The sequence below is a fragment of the Myxocyprinus asiaticus genome, chromosome 16 (genome assembly GCF_019703515.2).
Source record: "Myxocyprinus asiaticus isolate MX2 ecotype Aquarium Trade chromosome 16, UBuf_Myxa_2, whole genome shotgun sequence".
Classification (NCBI taxonomy): Eukaryota; Metazoa; Chordata; class Actinopteri; order Cypriniformes; family Catostomidae; genus Myxocyprinus; species Myxocyprinus asiaticus.
Genome location: NC_059359.1, coordinates 11,225,616 through 11,241,443, shown reverse-complemented (window position 1 = coordinate 11,241,443; position 15,828 = coordinate 11,225,616). Strand labels below are relative to the sequence as shown.

The 15,828-nt window shown below is 37.8% G+C and overlaps 2 protein-coding genes and 3 non-coding genes across 6 annotated transcripts; all 5 read left to right on the top strand.

Annotated features, from left to right (window-relative positions):
* Positions 1-2,824: 2,824 nt before the first annotated feature.
* Positions 2,825-5,224, top strand: LOC127454493 (tRNA N(3)-methylcytidine methyltransferase METTL6-like). 2 transcript variants are annotated; one of them, XR_007899562.1, is made up of 5 exons: positions 2,825-3,402; positions 3,490-3,624; positions 4,452-4,622; positions 4,739-4,848; positions 4,957-5,105. XR_007899562.1 is itself a non-coding variant. In XM_051721756.1 (5 exons), the coding sequence occupies exons 1-5, from the start codon at positions 3,136-3,138 to the stop codon at positions 5,112-5,114; spliced, it is 873 nt and encodes a 290-aa protein (XP_051577716.1). In that variant the 5' UTR covers positions 2,825-3,135; the 3' UTR covers positions 5,115-5,224. The 2 variants fall into 2 exon arrangements, 1 of the variants encoding a protein (XP_051577716.1); XM_051721756.1 differs by having other exon boundaries at positions 4,707-4,848; positions 4,957-5,224.
* Positions 5,225-5,350: 126 nt separating this feature from the next.
* On the top strand, positions 5,351-5,422 carry trnae-cuc (transfer RNA glutamic acid (anticodon CUC)). Its single transcript has one exon. It is a non-coding gene; the product is annotated as a tRNA-Glu (tRNA).
* A 1,108-nt stretch (positions 5,423-6,530) lies between these two features.
* Positions 6,531-6,602, top strand: trnae-cuc (transfer RNA glutamic acid (anticodon CUC)). The gene has a single exon. It is a non-coding gene; the product is annotated as a tRNA-Glu (tRNA).
* A 2,471-nt stretch (positions 6,603-9,073) lies between these two features.
* On the top strand, positions 9,074-9,155 carry trnas-aga (transfer RNA serine (anticodon AGA)). Its single transcript has one exon. It is a non-coding gene; the product is annotated as a tRNA-Ser (tRNA).
* A 150-nt stretch (positions 9,156-9,305) lies between these two features.
* Positions 9,306-15,819, top strand: LOC127454496 (cilia- and flagella-associated protein 418-like). Its single transcript, XM_051721761.1, has 6 exons — positions 9,306-9,508; positions 9,868-9,964; positions 10,111-10,166; positions 10,325-10,390; positions 10,628-10,723; positions 12,499-15,819. Exons 1-6 carry the CDS (start codon positions 9,369-9,371, stop codon positions 12,656-12,658), a joined length of 615 nt encoding a protein of 204 aa, XP_051577721.1. The 5' UTR covers positions 9,306-9,368; the 3' UTR covers positions 12,659-15,819.
* Positions 15,820-15,828: the final 9 nt, after the last annotated feature.

The window sequence follows — 15,828 nt, the reverse complement described above, 5'->3', positions numbered from 1 at the left end:
ATAGTATTAATACGCTGTTTCATGATATAACAATCATCTCTATACCTTAACTCACACAACATACAGTAGTTTATATTTTTGTAAATTGAATTTATCTGTAAGTTTTGGCTTTTTTCAATATCTAGCTGGTCTACTTTAAAATACTGTCAAAATATTGCCAATGGTGTTGATACAGATATTACACCTACCATTTGTTAAAATTCAGCATATAACATGAGTTCAGTCATGACAACTCTCAGACAGATTTAGCATGTTAATGTGGCTATGACATATTGATAGGATACTGGTCTTGGCTGACTATCTGCTGCTGCATAGTACATACAGAGATTTACTACTGCTAGAACATTCACAGATATGCTGAGTTGTGGACATGCTCCTGTTGCTGCACCATTAGACAAACACAAGACATGCTGCGTTAAGTACGTATGACATGCTGCTGCACATTTAAGGCCCGACCACACAAAAATATTTTTAGAGCTCTGTAGGTCCATAAAATGCAAATGTATGGTGGCCAGAACTTTGAAGGCCCAAAAAGCACATCAGAATCAGCTTTATATTTATATATATATATATATATATATATATATATATATATATATATATATATATATATATATATATATATATATATATATATATTATGGCGATCGATCAGGTACCCTGTCGTGCATATAGGCCGGCGCCTAGGGCGGCAACACTCTCTGGGGCAGCACAAAAGGGTACCTGATCTATCGCCACTGCACAGAGCTCGCAAGATCGCGATTGGGGAATGGTGCCCCGAGTTGTTCCTGAAAGGCTTCTCAGCCTAAAAGGCTCTAAATGGTTAGGATTACAGATGTTCATAATGCATTCTTACATTCTGAATAAACATAAGATAACCATATTTAACAGTATAGGTACACCGTGACACTGGATCGACTCAATGGTCTTGGGAAAATAAGTATCAACCATATGATTGCTGGTAGATTTGACAAAGTCATTGATGATTTTGCATCAATGAAAACTATGAGGGGAGGGTTAAATTTGAAATTAGGAATTATTTGTAATAGCACAAGCAGCAATTTGTAAGTATTCTGCCATTTTCTTTATTTATTGACTCTATAATTTAATTGTGCAATTTAAGTTCTGTACATATAATGTACATGTTAATATAATTTGCCATATATATATATATATATATATATATATATATATAGACACACACACACACACACACACACACAGTACTGTGCAAAAGTTTTAGGCACTTGTGAAAAACTTTCAAAGTGAGGATTTCTTAGGGAAAAAAAAAAAAGACAGTTTTCATTAATCAATTAACGTCATACAAAGTCCAGTAAACAGAAAAAGAGCTAAATCAATATTTGGTGTGAACACTTTTGCCTTCAAAACAGCACCAATTCTCCTACTTACACCTGGACACAGTTTCTCTTGGTTGTTGGCAGATAGGATGTTCCAAGCTTCTTGGAGAATTTGCCACAGTTCTTTTATTTATTTAGGCTGTCTCAATTACTTCTGTCTCTTTGTGTAATCCCAGACTGACCCAATGTTCACATTTTATGTGACTAAGACTTTTGCACAGTACTGTATATATATATATATATATATATATATATATATATATATATATATATATATATATATATATATATATATACATACATACACATACATACATACACTGGCAGCCAAAAGTTTGGAATAATGTACAGATTTTGTTCTTATGGAAAGAAATTGGTACTTTTATTCACCAAAGTGGCATTCAACTGATAACAATGTATAGTCAGGACATTAATAATCTGAAAAATTACTATTACAAATGTTCAGAACTTCTTAAACTACTTCAAAGAGTTCTCATCAAAAAATCCTCCATGTGCAGCAATGACAGCTTTGCAGATCCTTGGCATTCTAGCTGTCAGTTTGTCAAGATACTCAGGTGACATTTCACCCCACGCTTCCTGTAGCACTTGCCATAGATGTGGCTGTCTTGTCGGGCACTTCTCACACACCTTACAGTCTAGCTGATTCCACAAGAGCTCAATGGGGTTAAAGGCCTGCACCCCTGAGTCTTCTCTGTACTGTTGTACATGAAACTGGTGTTGAGCAGGTAGAATTCAATGAAGCTTTCAGCTGAGGACATGTGAGGCGTCTATTTTTCAAACTAGAGACTCTGATGTACTTATCCTCTTGTTTAGTTGTACATTTCGTCTTCCACATCTCTTTCTGTCCTTGCTAGAGCCAGTTGTCCTTTGTCTTTGAATATTTCAGCGATATACTAGGTGTGGGTGAGAAACAGATCAACATTTATGTCCTTTTTTACTATAAATCTCCACTTTCACCTTCACTTCCACATTCTTCTTCTTTTGTTTTTGGTGATTCGCATTCTTTGTGCACATCACCATCTACTGGGCATTGAGGAGAATTTATAGTAAAAATGTATTTAAATATTGATCTGTTTCTCATTCAAAGTGATTGCATCGCTTCACAAGACATATATTAAACCACTAGAATCGTATGGATTACTTTTTGGCTGCATTTATGTGATTTTTGGAGCTTAAAGGTCTGGTCACCATTTACTTGCATTCAAAGGACCTACAGAGATGAAATATTCTCCTAAAAACCTTCATTTGAGTTCAGCAGAAGGAAGAAAGTCATACACATCTGGGATGGCATTAGGATGGGTTAATGATGAGAGAATATTCATTTTTGGGTGAACTATCCCTTTAAGCACGGGTGGTGCAACCGGCCCTAGGCGCGCATCCTCCAGTCAGTAGGCGGCGATGATGGTTATCAAGTTCGTCCTTAACCACAAAAACATTCCCGCGAACAAGACAGACCTAGATGGAAATATGCGATGCTCTCGTAGCATGATACTTCATGTTTAGCAGAAAAAAATACATTTCCGCGAATGTTTTTACTCTTGATAAGTTAGCTCGCTTGCCTCTTATATATAGGTGGATAAACAAGACGATTAGGTACATTTAGGTAGCTGACAACTTTATGTGCGTTTTATCATCGAGATGCTTAGTTTTAAGAAATATAACATGTTGGAACTTTTATGATCGGATATTTTGAACAGCATCCTGTTTTAACTTGTTGTCTTAGTTTAAATCATAACGATTAGGAGCTCAAACAATCATGTCAGTGGCCGGTGAGTTGGATTCGGTTGAATCCAGCCCTGGTTTTCCAAATCAGTTTACGGATCAGAGTGAAAGGACACTGACACCAGAAGAGATGGAGAAACTGAAGAATGACAGGGTATTAATGTCAGACTTCAAGCAGCTGAAACTCGAAACAGAAGCTCAGAAAAACTGGGACTTGTTTTATAAAAGGAATACAACCAACTTTTTCAAAGACAGGCACTGGACCACCCGAGAGTTTGATGAACTGAAAAACTGCAGAGAGGTAAACTATCTTGTATGCATTTGCTGTAATGGAACATTAGATTATTGCATTTATCCTTCATCTATTTTTTATTTAAAAAAAATTCAGTCCGAAGGACAGAAGTTGGTGTTGCTGGAGGCTGGCTGTGGAGTTGGGAACAGCATTTACCCTCTGTTGGAAGAGGACCTCAACATTTTTATCTATGCCTGTGACTTCTCCCCACGAGCTGTTACGTTTGTGAAGGTAAATGGTGCTATAAATGTGCATCCTTTTAAACCCTGTCATCAACCATTCTCAAAGACATCAAGATGTACATGCATTTGCTCAATTGTTTCGCAATAGCTCTGCTTCTATTCTATTTTGGGACAGTTCACCCAAAAATGAAAATTCTCTTATCATTTACTCACCCTCATGCCATCCCAAATGTGTAAGTCTTTCTTTCTTCAGCTGAACACAAACGAAGATTTTTAGTCGATCTCAGCACTGTAGGTCCATACAATGCAAGTGAATGATGGCCAGAACTTTGAAGGTACAAAAAGCACATAAATGCAGCATAAAAGTAATCCACACAATTCGAATGGTTAAATCCATATCTTCAGAAGCGATGTGATATGTGTGGGTAAAAAACTGATCAATATTTAAGTCCTTTTTTACTATATATTCTCCTCCCTGCCCAGTAGTTGGTGAGATGCACAAAGAATGTGATTCGCCAAAAACAAAAGAAGTGAAAATGGAAGTGGAGATTTATAGTAAAAAAAAGGACTTAAATATTGATCTCTTTCTCACCCACACCTATCATATCGCTTCTGAAGATATGGACATAACCACCGGAGTTGTGTGGATTACTTTTATGCTGCCTTTATGTGCTTTTTGTACCTTCAAAGTTCTGGCCATCATTCACTTGCATTTTATGGACCCACAGAGCTGAGATTGTCTAAAAAATCTTTGTTTGTGGTCAGCAGAAGAAAGAAAGTCATCACATCTGGGATGGCATGAGGGTGAGTAAATGATAAGATAATTGTAGTTTTTTGGCGAACTATCCATTTAATGATTATACATTATTGTTGCAGCAAAATGCCTTGTATTGCACAGAGCGATGCCTTGCTTTTCAGTGTGACCTCACTAAGGATGATCTGCAGGCTACTATACAAGCAGATACAGTTGATGTAGCCACACTTATATTTGTTCTGTCTGCAATTCATCCTGACAAGATGCAACAAGCCCTAGAAAACATTTTTAAGGTAAACAAATTCAAGATTGATTCAAGATTACTGCTTACTTTCAAAGTAAGTTAATTTATGTATGTTCACTATTAACACTAACAGGTATTAAAACTTGGAGGTGTTGTCCTATTCAGGGACTATGGACTGTATGACCATGCCATGCTGAGATTTAAATCAGGCAACAAACTGGGGGAGAATTTCTATGTGAGGCAGGATGGAACTCGTTCCTTTTTCTTCTCTAGAGGTCAGTTTAGCATATGTGTTTTTATCATCTGTGTTACTGCATTAAAGTAAATGTTCTACTTCAAACTCTATTTACATTCATGTTCTTTTTTTCTCCATCTTCTTGTAGAATACCTGGCTAGTTTGTTCGAACAGATAGGATTCGAGACTCTTGTGAACGAGTATGTGCTGAGAGAAACGGTGAATAAAAAAGAGGGTCTGTGTGTTCCCAGAGTGTTCCTGCAGAGTAAATTCAGAAAGCCTGTTCCCTTACAACCTCCAAGATAAACAAGCCACATTTCCTATACGTGTGTTTTATGTTATTTTGCTATAGCGTATTGTCTTTATGTAATAAATGTTGTTATTCTCTCAGAATCAATAAAACATTTTCGTTTTCAGATGTGTTATTAAAAGTTCTTGACTTCAGAGTGGGGTAAAATGTAGAAAGAGTGTGTATTAATTAAGCGGAAATTGTGTCAGGGGCATGACTTCTTATTGAAGTATGTGAGTGCATATGAGCAACGTCCCTGGTGGTCTAGTGGTTAGGATTCGGCGCTCTCACCGCCGCGGCCCGGGTTCGATTCCCGGTCAGGGAACAAATGTTTTCTTTTTTTATGAGAGCCGGTATGATTTTAATTATTATAGGAGGATATGTGCAATGCAGTCAGATGCGTACTAGTACCAGACTTCATTTTTATATTCATTCTCTAGTTATACCCAAAAATTAAAACTCTTCATTTACTTACCCTCATGCCTTTCCAGAAACATGGCTTTCTTTTTTCTTTTTTTTTTTTTTTTTGCAGAATGCAAATGAAAATTTTTAGAAGAATATTTCAGCTCTGTAGGTCCATATAATGCAAGTGAATGTTGGCCACAACCTTGAAGCTCCAAAAAGCACATAAAGGCAGCACAAAAGTAATACATAAGACTCCAGTGGCTAAATCTGTCTTTAGTTAAGGGTTATGAAAACCAACAGTGCCGTCTACTGTAAATTAACTGTAAATTGCATTCCAATTCTCACAAAAGTTATAAAGATGTAATATAAACCTATTTTCAAATATCCTAATATTGGGGGACAGAATACAAAACCCCATGTCGTTCGTTTGTTCGTTCAATCATTCGTCCATAAGGCATGTTGCTTGTATAAAACGGGCAATTCTCTAGAACAAAAAACGACAGCATGCACTTTTAGTCTCCCGGTTTCTGCAATTACAGCTCATGAAAAATAACCATGAGTGATTATTTTGCATGATTAATAATAGATTCTTTCACTGACCAAGTTTGCTTTATGCACGCTGTCTTCATCTGCTCGATCTATTGATTACTCTGCATTTTAGGAATTTAGTCATTTTCATTTATGCCATCAACAATAGCAAACATGAGGCTGATGAAAATTGTTGTGCCATTTTTGAGAGGTAGTTGCGGTGATTTCAGTCATATTCTATATTGATTCATATTAATTTCTTTGAAGGATTGTCTCACAACCTCCAAGATAAACAAGCCATATTTCCTATACGCGTGTTTTATAAGTTATTTTGCTATAGCGTATTGTCTTTATGCAGTAAATTTTGTTACTTTCTCAGAATAAAATAAAACATTTTTCAGTTGTGTTATTAAAAGTTCTTGACTTCAGAGTGGGGTAAAAATTTGTCCATTGCAGGTATGTAAACGTTGTATTGAGTATGTGATTGCAATTGAGTACTGTCCCTGGTGGTCTAGTGGTTAGGATTCGGCGCTCTCACCGCCGCGGCCCGGGTTCGATTCCCGGTCAGGGAACGAATGTTTTCCATTTCTGTGAGAGCCTGTTTAATTTTAATTATTATAGGAGGTTATGTTCAATGCAATCAGATGCGTACTAGTACCAGAAAGATTATGCTGACTAGCAGTTATGGGCAATAGCTTGACTACAAATAGCGAAGCTATTAGTTTAACTACATTTCTGAGTAACCAGGTGGTAGCGTGGCTAATTTTTAAATCAAGTAGCTTTTCAGGAGCGAACCTATACTTTTGACCATACCATACTGCAGTGTTTCCCAACCTTTTTTCTGCCACGGCACACTTTTAAAAATTTTCGAGATGTCATAAAATTATTTAAAATAACTTATTTTGAAATATGATAACTTCATTTAAATGTTGAAATTAGTTTAAACCATGATGTAGTCCTATACAACATATAAACTGACAGTTCCTGAAACTTTTGGAATCACGAAATTAATCGTGATAGGTATTTACTTCTAGATTATGGGGCTTCGAAAATTGTCTTGGACAATAGGGGTATTGCACTACACTGTACTATAGCTTTGATAAACATCATGTGAATAAGTATTTTAGATGCTTTGTCTATGACAGTAGGCTCCATGCATCTGGTTGGGGGAAAACCAAAACAGCTTAAATGTAGCAAGCTACTTTTGGCGTGTAGCCTGTAGTGTAACATGCTACTTTCTCTGAAGTGTAGCTTTTAGCTTAGCTTAACAAATTTTTCTGTTGAGTAGTTGGTAACTAGTGTCACACTGCATTATAGTTGCTATAGTACGGAAGCTCTGAACCGCACCGTGGGGGAAAAAATAAGAGTGAAAAAAAAAAAAATATATATATATATATATATATATATATATATATATATATATATATATATCCTTCCTGAGCCTAAGTCTTAAATTTTTTCTCTCTTCCTAATTTGTTTTTTCTCTCTCTTCCAAAAATTTTTCTTCTCTCTTAAAAAATAAATAAATAAATAAATTCTCTCTTAAAAAAAATTTTTTTCTCTCTTCAAATTTTTTTTTTTTTTTTTTTTTTTTCTTTCTTCAAAGGGTTCCACCGGGGGGAAGAATAGTAGGCTACGCACACCTGTTTTGTATTAGCAGTATGGGCGTGAAGCTATAAAAGTATAATGATTCTGTTGTTAGGGGGGGGTTGGTACTGCTCATTTTTTTTTTTTTTTTTTTTTTTTTTTTTTTTTTTTTTTGCAGGCGCTGCCGTGCCGGCACCTGGGCTGGCTGTTATTGCGAAAACACCTTGAGTAAATTGGGAGGGGTTATTCGCGACTTCGGGGTAATCTTGAACGCTGATTATGTGTTCTACGAAGGCTGTATCCCACGTGCGTTTGCTAATACAAAACAGGTGTGTGTAGCCTACTGTTCTTCCCCCCCGGCGGAACCCGGTGAGCGATACTATAGGTGATTCCTCACCCCTCACCAATTTGTTTGGGATCAGCATTTTACATCGGCGTAACTGTCTAGCTCATGTTTAGACAGACCAACAATATTTGGATATTTATTTGACACTCTTCATCTGGAACTCACTTCTGTAGTAGACAGTGTGTTTCAAAAGCATAGACAACATGTTATATTAAAATATATTATTATAATTAAATTCCACCATGAAAGTCTGCACATGACATCCCCATTCAGTCGCGAGGATTTAATTTATAAATTATCTTTTCGTTTAGAAATTATATTACTTACAACAATATTAACATTACCAGATGTACCCCTAACACTTCAAAAGGACAGACATAATAATAATTCCCCCATGTTTCCCATTTTCCTCAATACATTCCTTCGCTTCCACCATGTAACACTGAGCAAACGGCATAGATGGTTTAGAAAGACCAACAATTTGGAAAAAAAATAACTCCAGTTGTTATACGACAACGAATGCCATATCAAACATATGTAACCTGATTTTGTCTTGATTAAGGTTTGCAAACCCTTAAATAAATAATAAATTTATTATTCAGCTATATAGCAACAGAGAAAGCATTAAAAGCATAAGATTACATGTTTACTGATAGTGGCACCTGGTGGCCAAGGTTGGTACCGCATGCATTTTTTTTATTTTTTTTTTTTTTTTTTTTTTTTTTTGAAGAGAGAAAAAAACATTTTTGAAAAGAGAAGAAAACATTTTGGAAGAGAGAAAATAATTTAAGACTTAGGCTCAGGAAGGAACTGAGACACTTTTTTTGTTTTTTCACCAGAGCTTCCGTAGCCGCGCAGTTGATTATTGTGACCGTATATTTATACAAATTATATAAACTTTCGATTTCTTTATTTGTATTTATTACTTTTATTAATACTTTCATTGTTGTAATGTCTTCTTTTATTGTCTTGTTGTGCTGTCTGCTGTGTTTGTGAATGCTGTGAGAGATCAATGAGTATAAAAACTCACATGTACTTAGGTGTTTTCAAAAACAAAATATGTATCATGAACTGATCAGTTTTAAATGTTACCAATTGTTTACCATGTGAGTTGTCGTGGCCGAGTGGTTAAGGCGATGGACTAGAAATCCATTGGGGTCTCCCCGCGCAGGTTCGAATCCTGCCGACAACGTAAATAGTTTTGCTTGGTAGATCTACAACCAGTTTGCTCTAAGCATCATAATTGCGTTGAGACAACATCAAATATAATCGTATTTAATCTGTCACTTTATAGTTGAATTTGTTAAATTTTACTAGACTGACTAGTTAGATGAAGCCCTAGACAGGAAGGAAATGGTCCACGTGTTTCTATGGGAACGGTCGTGGCGTTCTCGTCCGGATAGTTATGGCGGATGATTTGGACGATTTACTTGATGAAGTCGAATCAAAGTTTTGTTGCAGCAGTTCGTCATCAAAACAACCATCTAATGATTTAAAAAGAACGAAGCGAAACTGCGTGAAGCAGGAGGAAAAGAAACAGTCGAGGTAGCAGGCTAGCGAAATTAGCGCCTTGAGCTAATATAGCTAGCCTATATAACGCTTATGCTAATAACTTTAAACAAAGATATTTACATACACAGTCATAGACAAGCATTACTGATACATTTTAGCCGTATAAATTATTCTGAAGTTAACCGTCTGACTGAAACGATAAACACAAATGTAGTGAGTTTACCATTAGGCTAACACAACAGTGTAACATGGTATTCTCTGGTCATTTTAGCCAGTGTATCCTTAATATAGCCTGTTTTTTTATTTTTATTTTTTTATTGCATTCTAAACAAAATAAGGTTTACCAAGCAAAATCTTTCAGTCCTTTCGATTTATATTTCCACGCCTTACAGAAAACAGGGGTGCAAAGGAAGTGAATACGAAAATGATGATATTGATGCTGTCCTACAGGAAATATTGGATGATGATTATCAGCCCATAAGTACACATGTAAGCAAAATAACTGTGCAAAACCTGTCATACAGTGTTTATTAAACTATTTTCAAATGATTTCGTTTCAGATTAATATTGTTAGTTGTTGTTGTTTACAGTGCACATATTCTAATAATCTGTTAAATCTCTTATGAATTGGATAGGACCCTATTGCAACAAAGATTTCCACAAGTGACTCATGTTCTCAGACAATATCCAAGTAAGTATAATTAGAATTTTAAGTGTTATTTGGATTATAACTCTCAAACAGATCTTTTGAAGTTATTTGGGACAAAAGTAGTCTTTAAATTATGGAACTTTACCAGATTCAAGATATGAGATGAGCTATCATTGATTAACTGTTACCTTTTTACTCAGGTGTTGCCCCGTGTTCCTTGGTGGAAGTTCTGTACCACATGGAATTGGAACCAGCATTTCTCAAAGGTGGAAGATACATGATCTATCTTGTGGGATGGATTTAACTTGAAGATTTACAGCATGCATATCATTATGTCATTCACAAAAAGCATAAAGTTAAACAATATCAGAGTATCTTTTTTTGTTGTTTTTTTTTTTTTTTTTTTTTTTTTTGAGAGTGCTCTTGTAAAACCACTTCTGAGCAAGGGATCACCTTTAGTGATTCCATTTTAAGTCATTAACCGAACTCTCTTGTTTTTGTAGGGCCTGCAACCAGTTGAGGTGCACATCTTGCGACTTTGGTGTAGCCATATTTGACGATCTTGAGTGGGACTCATCCTGCGACTATTTATTTTTCAGGTGTGCCCATGACAGACAAAGCAGGAGGTTACATCTTTTAATCAGAAGAGGGCAACATTGATCCATGCTACCAAAGACACGCAGATCCCCCGCTTGCAGATGTGGCATATTGTTTGTTCATTATCCGTTAAATTATATTGTTAGAATGTGTCATACATCCTTTGGTCCTTGATTTGCACAGTATCAGAATGTCTGTTAACGATGCCTTTGTTGTGGCCATCATGTTGCACTCTTATAGATAAGCCTTATAAAATGTTTAGACAGGCCCAAGTGGCTGATGAAGAGCTACCTTTGAAGACAAGCATTCTGCGATGCGCCACAATTTTTGTGTAAACCTGTTTTCAGTTGGACTGCGTCATTTCCGTATTATCTTCAGGGTAGTGACTTGCAGGCGCTCTGTCAACTTTAGCATCAAATAGACAATGAATCATTCACAGCACCATGTCTTTTATGTAGTTATCTTCTGTTTTTATGCCATGATGAACTTTGCTGCATGCTCAGACACAGCCATGCTCTTAAGTTGAAGGAGCTTTACTTGTCAAAGAGCTGTTGAAGCCTGTAACTTTAATTAGGATAGCACGTGGTTGACAGTGAAGGTTTATATATTTAATTGAACAGGTTTCCCCTTTAAACAGGAAATATAGTTGCTCAGAAATAAACAGTTTGTTCCAGGGATTGCAGCTGCATATTACATGTGTTTTTCCATTGCTAATATTACATGCTCTAGTTTAGCATCAAAGAAAGAAATCTTTAAACCTCTTATTTTTGATGTCTTCAAAAAATCTTAAAGGAATAGTTCACCCAAAAATAAAAATTCTCTCATCATTTACTCACCCTCATGCCATCCCATTATGACTTTCTTCTGCTGAACACAAACGGAGATTTTTAGAAGAATATCTCAGCCCTAAATTTCTAAGTTAATGGGGTCCAAAACTTTGAAGCTCCAAAAAGCACATAAAGTCAGCATAAAAGTATTCCATACGACTCCAGTATTTCAGTCCATATCTTCTGAAGTGATCTAATTGGTTTGGGTGAGAACAGACAAAAATATAACTATATTTTCCCTATAAATCTTGACATCAACAGTCTCCTTGGCTATCATGAGTTCAAGATCACAGTTGCTAGCTCTCTCCGCATGCATCAAGCACTAGTGTAATCCGTCTTAAAATCAGGATCGTGCCTAGAGAATGCAATGACAAGATGTACAGTAAAAAAAAAATAGTTCTAAAATCAATTGAGAAGACAGATTAAACCACTGGGGTTTTATGGATTACTTTTATGCTGCCTGTCTGTTCTTTTTGGAGCTTGAAAGTGTTGGACCCCATTCACTTGCATTGGAGGGACCTACAGATCTAAGATATTCTTCTAAAAATCTTTGTGTTCAGCAGAAGAAAGTCATACACATCTGGGATGGCATGAGAGTAAATTAAGAGAGAATATGACCTAGACATTTCTGTGGGATTCACCAAAGTCTGGATATTCACAGTCTTTTAGAGCTTTCTTGACGTGCAGTATGTTTGCTCTTGTTGAAAACAGCCAGTACCCATTTGAAATGAGAGCATTACAGGACTGACACAAAGACATTTTGTTTTGCAGAATAGCATTTAAATGTACAAAGGATGAGGTCTGCGGTCAGTAATAAAGTGCCAGGGATAAACCAAAGCAGGGGGCCAATGTGCCATAGAACGTTGTGGCACAAGGTTTAATTGGACATCAGTGAACTACATGTAAAAGTATATTCAAATCCTCACCGAGCTTCTCTTTTCTCTCTTTAGGAATAACATGCCAGACTATTACAAACTAAAAGCCAAACTGAGAAGGAAAAAGGGTGGGCGGGCGTACGCCTGCCAGTGTAGCTGGCACTCTGCCCTGTCGCTCTCGGACCTGAGAGATCAGCACCAGCTAAAATGGGTTTGTGGCAAACACAAAGTATGAAAACGGAACATGCAGCAGTTCTTCCTCTGACAATTTTATCTTTTGTCATCAAGCAAGAAATACTTTGTTCTCTCTTCCTCACAAAACAATGCTGGCCATTTTCAAAAAGTTTTTTTTTTCTGCAAAACTGCAATCTGTGAGGTTGGATGACAAAAAAGTTTTTTCTTTTTTCTGTCAGCTTCTTTGAATATATTATTGTTTTTGTTTTGTTTTTCTGTGTACTGTGCATGTAGTATTGTTTGGTTTTACATAATTTGGCATGTAGATGTCATCATCTCCTGCTCAGGGGGCGTGTGCAATTTTTTCTCCAATAAAATACTATCTAGAATGAGAACGTTCCCTCCTCTAATATCACCTACAATTGACTAGCAAGACCTACTGTGAGCTTTGAGGTTTTTAATCAATGGTATACAGGTATGTCTTTGTTGAAGGCATCAGTCTGCATTATTTAAATTTCACTATACACCGATAAGCCACAACATTAAAACCACCTGCCTAATATCATGTAGGTACCCCCATGCTGCCAAAACAGCTCTGACCCATCGAGGTATGGACTCCTCAAGACATCTGAAGGTGTCCTGCGGTATCTGGCACCAAGACGTTAGCAGCAGATTCTTGAAGTCCTGTAAGTTGCAAGGTGGAGCCTCCATGGATCGGACTTGTTGGTCCAGCCACAGTGTGGAAAGGCACATTATCCTGCTGAAAGAGGCCACTGCCATCAGGGAATACTGTTGCTATGAAGGGGTGTATGTGGTCTGCAACAATCTTTAGGTAGGTGGTATTTGTAAAGGAACATCCACATGAATGCCAGGACCCAAGGTTTCCCAGCAGAACATTGCCCAGAACATCACACTGCTTCCACTGGCCTGCCTTCTTCCCATGGTGCATCCTGCTGCCATCTCTTCCCCAGGTAAATGACACACCCGGCCGTCCACATGATCTAAAGGAAAACGTGATTCATCAGAGGAGGCCACCTTCTTCCATTGCTCCATTGCCTAGTTCTGATACTCACGTGCCCATTGCAGGTGCTTTCGGCGGTGGACAGCAGTCAGCATGGGCACTCTGACCTGTCTGTGGCTTCGCAGCCCCATACGCAGCAAGCTGCAATGCACTGTGTTCTGACACCTTTCTATCATGGCCATCAAGTTTTTCAGCAATTTGTGCTACAGTAGCTCTTCTGTGGGATCGGGCCAGACGGGCTAGCCTTCGCTCCCCACACGCATCAGTGAGCCTTGGGTGCCCATGACCCTGTCGCCTGTTCGCCGGTTGTCCTTCCTTGGACCACTTTTGGTAGGTACTAAACACTGCATACTGGGAACACCCCAAATGACCTGCTCTGGAGATGCTCTGACCCAGTCTTCTAGCCATCACAATTTGGCACTTGTCAGAGTCGCTCAGATAATAATTAATAATAATAATTTTCTTTATTTATCACACATATACAGTGAAATTCTTCTTTTTCACATATCCCAGCTAGGCTGGGGTCAGAGTGCAGGGTCAGCCATGATATGGCACCCCTGGAGCAGATAGGGTCAAGGGCCTTGCTCAAGGGCCCAACAGTGGCATCTTGGCAGTGCTGGGGCTTGAACCCCCAACCTTCTGATCAGTAACCCAGAGCCTTAACCGCTGAGCTACCACTGCCCATTATTCCTGCTTCCAACACATGAAATTCAAGAACTGACTGTTCACTTGTTGCCTAATATTTCCCACACCTTGACAGGTGCCATTGTAACAAGATAATCAGTGTTATTCATTTCACCTGTCAGTGGTTTTAATCACTTGTCTAAATGTATTTATTTCCATCTTAGGAAACAAAACAAAACAATATGTAGCAATATAATGCTTTATTTATTTATTTTTGTGGATTTTGTCCCCAAATTGGCATGCCCAATTTCCAATGCGCTGTAAGTCCTCATGGTGATGTAGTGGCTCACCTCAATCTCGGTGGCGGAGGATGAATCTCAGTTGCCTCCACATCTGAGACAGTCAATCCATGCATCTTATCACGTAGTTTGTTGAGCGCGTTACCGCAGAGACCTACCGCCTGTGGAGGCTCACGCTATTCTCCGCGGCATCCATGCACAACTCACCACGTGCCCCAACGAGAACGAGAACCACATTATAGCAACCATGAGGAGATTAACCCAATGTGACTCTACCCACCCTAGCAACCAGGCCAATTGGTTGCTTAGGAAGCCTGACTGGAGTCACTCAGCATGCCCTGGATTCAAACTTACAACTCCAGGTGTGGTAGTCAGCATCTTTACTTGCTGAGCTACCAACCAAGCTACCAGGCCCCCATAATATAATGCTTTATTAAAATTTTTCAAACAAAGCCTTCCACAATATAAAGACAATGCACTAAAATATCACCAATTCAAGTAACATTAAGTGTTTCTCAATGTCTAAGTGGGAGTTTGACTAATTGAAAGAACTAGTCCCCACATAGATTGTATATTCATTGCAATTGGAATTAAATGCCTTAAACTCTCATCCTCCACAAAATTAATTTGCTGGTAGACTGTGGCTATGCACTTTGTTACAGCAATTGTGAAGCTGGGTTCATGATTCGCGTCAGGCCTCAACGCCAGCGTCAAGCACTGCTTTGAACTCCACATGAACAGGGCTTGCAAACAAAAACGTCTCATTCTGCATTTTGGTGATACTTAAGATTTGGTTTGCGTCTGTGGTTATTAAAATGTGCCTTACATAGGCTGAAAAATACTTGATTTCTATCACAAGTCCCATCTGGGCTTGTTTTGTACATAAAAATAGTGTTAAGAGCTCTTTTTTCCATCATTTTATCACTGACAGGGAAGCGCTGTCAGAGATTCTTTTATTTACTGAGATAACCTCCGTGGCTCTATTATAGGAGAGAGCGTAACAGTCAACTAGCATGTTATGACCGTTCCACCCATAGAATGTCTATTGGACAGCTGCATTATGCTGTTTTATGCTAAGCTTGTTGGTCCACCCTGGTAGAAGGGCTGTGGCACGTGCGTCAGTGTAATGATTCCAGGCGGACACATTACAAAGGTTCTGCCCTTCACACCAGTGTTTATGCTGTATTAACGGTAAATACGTTAATCGCAATTAAGAAAAATTAACGCGTTAAACTTTTTTAATCGCATGCGTTAATTCTGACAGCTCTAATATATATATAAAAATAT